The 8,423-nt window shown below is 47.1% G+C and overlaps 1 protein-coding gene across 1 annotated transcript in view; it reads left to right on the top strand.

Moving 5' to 3' along the window:
• Positions 1 to 3,247: 3,247 nt before the first annotated feature.
• MYL3 (myosin light chain 3) overlaps positions 3,248 to 8,423 on the top strand; it is a 38,979-nt gene continuing 33,803 nt past the window's right edge. Inside the window, exon 1 of the mRNA XM_006263764.4 lies at positions 3,248 to 3,478. Coding sequence (XP_006263826.1) covers positions 3,356 to 3,478 — 123 coding nt within the window. The 5' untranslated portion in view covers positions 3,248 to 3,355. The remainder of the gene's footprint in view (positions 3,479 to 8,423) is intronic.

Here is an 8,423-nt window from a genome sequence, read left to right as displayed (position 1 = left end):
CCTTAATTTAATATGGTTCTTTGTACTTCCATGGCCTTCATCATCCTTGTCTTCACTCCCTGCCCTTTTCTATGTGCAGCAGAGCAAGCTTCTTGTAACAGGATGGAAAGCTTCCACTTCCACTTCCACTTTCACTTCCATTTCCACTTCCAGTTATGCCATCAGAAACTCGAGCAGGTGCATGACCTAGCAGCACAGGTGGGATTGATAGTATTTGGCCACAGTAAAATGAGTGACTGAGTCTTGGTCCATCTTCTTTCACTGACCTGCCAATGTAGACAGATCTATTTGATGTATATGGACAGTGGCCTTAGACCTGCCAGGAACCACAGGCCCCCTCAGTGGCTGGAGGGAGGATGCTAAAAGTTCAACAATTAATTCCATGAGACAAATCATGAGAAAGCAGGAACAGAGTTAATAACTAGGGGGCCCAAGGAAGACCTCAAGGACTCCTAGTCCTATTCAACACTAAGAAAACCCTTTCTTATCATTGGTAGAAATGAGACCAGTGAGCTCGAAAACCTGTGCAGGGCAGAGCAAAGACACATGAGTAGTGGCCTTAGGGGACGGCAAACCAGGCAACTGCTCGGGGCCCCACACCTTATAAAAATAAAAATTAATTACACTGAATATATGTATTAAGATACTTTCATTGCAGTTTCATGGATGAGGCAAAGTGAAATTGAAATCGAAAATGTCCGACTTGCTTATAGGTCATCAAAATTAAGCCACTAAGGGGCCCCAAATGACTCTCTTGCCCGGGCCCCAGCAGCCCTAAGGCCATCGCAGGACGCATGGACTCTGCCAGTGCCCAGTATTGTAGATAGAAGGTGCTGGTCTTTAAGTGGCCAATCCAACCGTGGAAATCTTATTTAGTCTGAGCAGATGCAGTGCTGTGATTGCTGATTGCTTTTGCCTTTCCCAGGGTGCCTTGCTTTCCAGCAGCATGTTAGGGGCTCCCCTGGGAACAGGAAGAACAAGGGGACCTCAGGCCTTTTGAGTCAACCTTCTCCTTTTAGATGCTGGCGGGTTCATCTGACCTCTGTTTTCCGTGTCACGGGGAGGATCTCAAGGATGTCATTTCATCTGGGTTTACAGGGATCACGCGGCATCTTGAACTTCACACTTTGTCTTGCTCCTGTCTGAGCCGAGGCATGTCCCATGGGGGGGATCTGGCCTGGCCAAACAGAGAAGAAAGCAAGGGAGATACTGGTATGTCCTGTTGGCATTTAGCCTAAGGCCTCTGAAGAGCAGCCAGCCTTCCAGCTGGCAGGGCGTACTTTCAGCATGTGCTTTTCTCCTGTGTGATTCTGGGGCTTGCGGTTACGTTCCCTTAGAAATACCGATTAGCAAGTGTAATTCTTTCCACCTTCGCTGCAATGGGGAAAGGGGCAGGGGGGAGGCATGGGGCTGCCATAAGGGGGAGCTGGAAAGATAATTTGAACCCCCTTTTGATTAAAAAAGAGCTCATGACCTCTGCCCATGTAGGTGCCAGAGCTTTCCGGTGACCTCTGGGAAGCAGGACATGGGGATGCAGGTGGAGTGTGGCATTGAAGTGCATGTAAGCCTAGAAAGGCAAAACATCAAGTGTCCTGCTTAAGGGTGTCTTTTGATGGCAAGAGCAAAATTGCACATCTACAGCACGTGCTGGGCAACTGCTCATTACTCCACAAAGCACAAACAACGCTGTTGGTACTGGGGGTTTGCCCAGGACCTAGGGTCATGAAGCATGACCTTCCCACATGAGGGGCTATACAAACAGAGGGGAAAAAAGGCAGTCCCTGCTCCCAAGCATTTGTAGTCAACATAACCTTGACCTATGATGTAATACAAGTCCAATAGGATCCACAACGGTGGAATGTCAGATGTCATATCAACCCAAACTGCGTGTTGCTGGGATGGATGATAGGTAGGGGACTCTCTCAGTGTTGTCTACATTTTGAATTGCATTAGAGGGGTTGTGACTTCACTAGGGTTGGCTTTAAAAAATGGCACTTGATTCAATAAAATGAGTTTGCTTTGTTTTTTTGAAAGAAACCAAGTAAAGACTTGGATTATCGAAGCTTCTGGGGAGGGGATCGGCACCTGGTGATTGTAATGAGAGCTTGTCTTTTGTGTCCCCAGTATCAAAGATCCACCTGAATCTAGCAGAAGCTTAAGGCACATCTGTCTCCGTAGCCAGAATGACCCAAGGGAGTACTGGTATGGGCATCACGTCCCACCGCCTTGGATACCCCGGTTGAATGACAAGGTGCCCGACCCGTTTTATGATGGTGGAGAAGCCATCACCCTGAGGATCTGGAGTGACTCTGGCTCAAACGTTTTACTGTAAAGGGACCTTGTAATAAGGTCCCTCAATAACTCATTGCCCCCCCCCCCATCCCCTCAGTCACCCATTCACTCTTAGTCAGGCTCTTCAGACAGCTTTGCCAACATTGAGCCAAAACATTGAGCCATCTGACCCCAGCACTCATTCCTGCCCATGGCAGGGGGTCGGACTCGATGATCTAATAGGTCTCTTCCTACCCAAACAGCTATGAAACTATGAAATTATGAAACTTTCAACCCCATTGAGTGAACCCTTCTTTCCCCAGAGACTTTATATGGAGAGACCATGCCTGGGGCAGCATGCTTCTCATTGATCCCAACTCAAGGGGCAACGCCATCAACGCTCCTGAAATTACTCTGCTTGTTCGATGTTCCTTGGGAGAGGCTCATAGGCCGTTTTCAGCATGTTTGAGCTCCACAGGCACTGACAAAACCTGGATCCAGGGTATATATGTCCATGGCCAGGGCTCTTATCTTCTCTTAGGAATCAGCGCATGTAGCTGAATGCAAAGTGGTAGGCAGGAACGAATGATGCCGGTTGGTTAATTAGCACCCATCCAGGCAGGTGGTGCTGGCACCAACAAGTGAGGTGCAGAGGTAACCGGCAGGGATAAGAGGGTGTGCAATGAACTGATGGGACCCTGCTGTGTAACTCAACCCCCTTACACACACACACACACCCACCCACACACACACACACACAGCAGAGACGTTTGACCCAGGGCCAGCCTGAGCCCTGAACACCCCAAACTCCCTTTCCATTTAAGTGCTAATTCATAACAATGCCATATCCAACTGCTCTAAAATAGCAGGGTACATGTCTTGCCCTTTTATAGCAGTGCCCCTATTGTAAGCTGTGGCATGTGATAGGGTGGGTGAGTGACACAATGTGTGACATTAAGGGACCGGCCAGGGATAAAGACCTCTGCCGGAGGAGTGACTTGTGCTCTGCTTTATCCTACAGCAGCCGCCTCCTTTCTATCTCTCTCCCTCTTTCTCTCTCTCTTTCTCTCTTTCTTAAGTCAACATGCCCCCTAAGAAGCCCGAACCTAAGAAGCCCGAACCCAAGAAAGAGGAGCCCAAGCCAGCACCTAAACCAGCAGAGCCGGAGCCCCCCAAGGAACCTGAATTTAACCCAGCTAATGTCAAAGTACGTATTTTTTTAGCCTATGAATGGAGGGAGCAGCCAGGGCTGCTTGTAGGGGGGAGTTGTTGCTTTCTGAGCCTTGAAAGCTTAGGGCCAAGAGGGCCTGGAGAGAGGTGCCGTGTCCCCTGCAGTGGGACATGGGCAGCAAAGGAGGTCGCCGTCGACCACCTCCAAGCTGCCTGGGCGGTGCAGCTCTCAGGGCTGTTGCAAGAACAAGTGAAAAGTCAGCTCCCGTGGGCAAGGGGTGATTTCAATCCTCTTCAGTCACTCTGAAAGAGGTAAAATCCACCCCCACCATCTTTCTATGCTCTGTGCTGCAAGGTTTGCTTCACATGCCAAATATTCAGATTCCCTAAAGCAAATAAGTGAGCGCACCTGGGCTTTTCGTCCCGCAGAGCAGCATAACCGAATGGCATAGAAACCCTGCATGCTAGGCAGGTAGTGAAAAACCCAGAGAAAAGTCCCAGCTAGTCAAGCAAGCTGCTGCCTTAAAGGACTGCAGCAAAGGCTCCCAAGTATCCTGAGCCACATTTTACTGCACCTTTCTTAGAGCATCCCCTCTGTTAGAGAGCTGATGTTGTGGAGCCTTTCAGCCCTTGCTTCAGTCACGTCTGTATGCATGAATGCACCTATGTGTGTGCGTGAGAGTGTGTGAGCCTGTGTGTGTCTGGCCAGGGCCATCATAGTCATTCCTGAAAAGAGTTAATGATGGGAAATGGGGGTCACATCCTCAGCTGGCATAAATCAGCATGTGTCCATGGAGCACTTTGCACCAGCTGCGAGTCTGACCTATGCACTGATGTGACCTGCCGCGTGAAAAGCATCCCAGGGACCGTCTGCATTTAGGGTGCCTGCATTTAGGACGAACAGAAAGTTTTGATAGGATGGATCATCCCAGGAGGATGGAGGAGAAAACCCGTATTTCATCTCTTGCACGCACACACAGACTATCAGATCTTCAGCTGGTGTTAAATCAGCCTGCCTGCCTTGACTTCAGCTTAGCTGCAGTTATTTATATCAGGAACTGTCCCAGGGCAAGAAACGGAGAGAGAGAGCATCTGCTCAGGTGTAGAGCTGGGCTATTGGGGCTGAAAAATTAACATGGTAAATACAGGGTTGAAGGGAAGAAGCAACTTCTATGCTTTCCTATTTCGAGCTGCACCGAATTTCAGCAGCCCCCAGTGCACCTTTAGCCAAGCTTTTTCCTTTGATTTTCATCGTCCATGCTGTGCCACCGACAGGATGCTGTGAGGTAGTGTCAGGTGTATTTGCCTTCTGCAAAGGAGTTCCTTTTAAGTCAGGAAATAAGGAATTCACTGCAAAAAATTGTAAAACATAAGGCAGACCCTCAGCTGGTGTAAATCAGTGCAACCCCATCGGCCGTTGCACCAAGCTGAGGATCTAGTCCATCACTACCAATATTCCCATGTGCTGCTTGAGCGGGGAGGTGGATACCCGTGTTTGTCTGAAGTCAAGCAGACAGTAGGGTAGGCCAGCTCCTAAGTGGGTGTGAGTGCCATAGATCCACTAAGGGCCATGGGCAGCAGCACTCGGCTTGGGTTTACACCCATTCCCCATCTATAAGAAGAAGAAGAGCAGCGCTTAACCCTCAATGAAAGATGGAACCGGTCTGAATTCAGTAGAGTATGAAAGGTGCAACGATACTGCGGTACTGGGGGCAGATAGGCACGGCAAAGAGGTGGATTACCATCCGCATGAGAACTTCCCTCCCAAAAAACCATTTTTCAAGTTCAACGACATTATATAAACCTCAGAGGCAGCATCATTCAGTCATTTTTTTTTTCACAGATGCGTCTCGTTATTTTAACCATTCTTCATATTTTTACTTTCTTTTCCCTGCACCAGAATGTCCAAATACGAGCCTTTTCACTTTATGAAAAGACTTGATTTTTTTTGGCTGAAACACATGGCCTGGCTTTAATAAATCCTTCCCCAATGGTGTGATCTGTTGGTCGGAGGAACGGTGTTTGCGGGGAGGTGACTGGAGCTCGTTACATGGTGAATTCAAACCATGATGAAACCCAATATGAATAAGTGCACTTCTGTGCTCACGGCTGAACGGGTGCTCAGAGGACAGCGAGACAGGACCTGATGTCCTCCCCAAAACTGTTCTGGAGCTGGTTTGGACTTTATCAACTAAATGTTCATGGAAAATGGCCAAGTGATCAGATTTTTCCCCCCAGAAATAAATGGTTGGTTTAGTCAATTTTTAAATTTCCAGTTTCATAAAACTTGCTCTGTTGGTGATTTGGGTCTAGTCCTGGCTTCATGTAAAGCAGCCTGTTCCACTGATCAACTCCCAAGCTTCATGAGAAAAATGCAAGAAAATTTAAAACTATCAAAATAGCCCATTTCAGTCATTTTTTAAATGAAAAGATTTTGGTTTTCAGTTCAAAAGTCTTCCTCATTTTCAAATTTAAGGTAAAGTGTAGCAAAACGCGGGAGGAAGAAAATGCATGAAAACAAAACGCATGCAAAAAAAAACCTTTCTAAAATTATGAAAATGAAACCTTTTGACAGCTTGATCCATTCCCTTCCCATCCCCCAGCCACATTTTTGGTTCCTAGGGTTTTTTGGGGTGTTTTTTGTTGTTGTTGAGATTCTGACTCTTTTGGGTGCATCTACATGTGCACTTTAATGTGTATTCACCTATTTTAATGTGCATTAAAGCATCACCGAAAAAAAACATGCTATTTATTGAATGCACATTAAAATAGGCTAATGCACATTAAGCATCATTTAAAAACCTCAATCTTTAGTTAATGCGCATTAAGACAGGTCGATGCACATTTTCATAGTTCCTCACAATGGAGGTACTAGATTTAATGTGCATTAACTAATGCATGTTAATGCGCATGTAGACTTGCCCATTGTTTCAATTTGGGAAAGGAAACACTTTCCCAAAGCTGAACGATTCTCCTGGGGATGGAAAACCGATGGCGTTTTCCCATTCTAGTTTTTAAGTTCCCTTCCAGCCCCTAACAACTATGAAACTCTGAAGGATGGACTCAGCGCTTGACATCAAGGAGACTTCTCCCCTTGACTTTAACAGGATCAGGATTGGGTCCTCCATACTCAGGATGCGGGTAAAAAGTTGGAGTGATTTGGAGTACCTCTATTTTGGGAAAATGCATTAGTCTTCTGGCATGTCAGAAAACAGGATTTGGTCTCATATTTGAGAATCGGTAAAGGACCGCGGACCTGACAAATGTCCCAGAGAAGTCAAAGAGAAGGATTCTGGCTGACTCCCGTGGGCACATTTTACCCCGAATAAATACCTGCTGCTTCTAAAAGAGGTTATACAGGGAAACTAATTGAGATTAGAGAGGGTGCAGCCTGAGGCAGGATTTCCCCCCTTGACCGGCACATACCAAGAGGCCAAGAGGTTATGATGAGTTTGAAGGTGACTATGTGCAGGGAGCTGTGCAGGTTGTGGTGAGAGTTATACTTTTGGTGTTGCCGGGAGTCTGCCTATCACAACAATATTCACCCACAAACACATCTCAGAGAGAGGATGGGTATGATTTATTTGTCTGTAGTTCTGGACTTTGAAAGCCTACTTCCATACTGGGATTTCTTCCCCTGCGTGGCATCCTCTGAATATTGATGAATTGCTATGTGCCGGGGGGAGTTGTCTTCCTTTTGGGTAGACAACTCATGGATGGCAGCACCCTTGAGAGATACTGCCATGGGGAACAATGAGGAGGAGATCCCTGCCAGCACTAAAAAATAAATAAAAATATTTGGGGACTTTATTCAGTTCAGAGGCAGGAGACTGGTTAGAGACCCCCGGTGCTCAGAGGTGCCTGGGTGAGCAAGATGTAGGGAAGGGACATGGGATTTGGGTGTGTTTGGATGTTGCAAATTGAACCAAAAGCCTTTTGGGGTCACAGAGCAGCAAGGCACATAAGTGCATGCCTAAGTGAGTTTGCAAATGCTTCACAGAAGACGTCAGCAACCAAGATTGCCCCGGTGAGCCTAGGTCCCCAGCTTGAGACGTGCATTTCGGATGGGATGTGGGAGGGTTTCAGCGTGGGAGAGGGCTCTGTGATTAGAAAGGCAAGTGTGAGAATGGAAAGACGTGTGCGATCCTGTGTGTGAGTGGGTGGAGGGGGGAAATGAAGCCGAGAAAGAGTGGTTTGCTAGATGAGAGATGTTGCACAGAAAAGGAAGCAAGTGTATGTGTGTGTGTGTGGGGGGGGGGGTGAGAGCACTGGTGTGTGTGTGTGTGTGAGTGGGAGAGAAAGGTTTTGAGTGAGATTTTGTGTATGTGCATGAATGAGAGGAGAGAGGGGTGCGAGTGTGAGAAAAACAGATGTGTGCGAGTGTGACTGAATGTGTGAGAGTGACTGAGAACATATGTGTGTGCAAGAGAGAGACCTGGGCTTTGTGTGTGAGAGGTTTTGAGTGAGTGCCTGGATGAAGGAGAGAACACATGTGTGTGCACACGTGTGAGGGATTTTGAATGTATGCATGTGGTTGCAAGTGTGATGAGTTTTAATTATGCATGTGTAAAGGAGAGAGCTTTTTTCATACGTCTATGACAATGAGGTTTTATTTGGGAGCAACCGAGAGAGATTTTAAGTATGCATTCGAGAGAGAGAGACGGCACGGGGGGTACGTGCGTGTGCGCAGTGACAGGTGACAAGTGACAGATGACAGGTGTTGAGAGACTTGGAAAAGTGTGATGTGACAGCGATCGCATAAGAAGAAAAAGCGAGGGGCTTTTCCTGCCAGAAAAAGTCACCCATTGAAAGGAGGGTTAGGATGCCTCAGTATTAATGCATTATTGAGTTAAAAAATGCGCCAAATTGGTGTAAACTGTTCCGTGATGTCATGGTAGGAAAATGAAATCTTGTGTGCAAGAAAATGAATCTTCTTGGTTCCCTTCATTGTCATTGCACGGGCCAGACTGGCCATGGGTAGA

The sequence above is a fragment of the Alligator mississippiensis genome, chromosome 5 (genome assembly GCF_030867095.1).
Source record: "Alligator mississippiensis isolate rAllMis1 chromosome 5, rAllMis1, whole genome shotgun sequence".
Taxonomy (NCBI): Eukaryota; Metazoa; Chordata; order Crocodylia; family Alligatoridae; genus Alligator; species Alligator mississippiensis.
The sequence above is the reverse complement of the archived record's forward strand: the minus strand, read 5'-3'. Positions and strand labels throughout refer to the sequence as shown.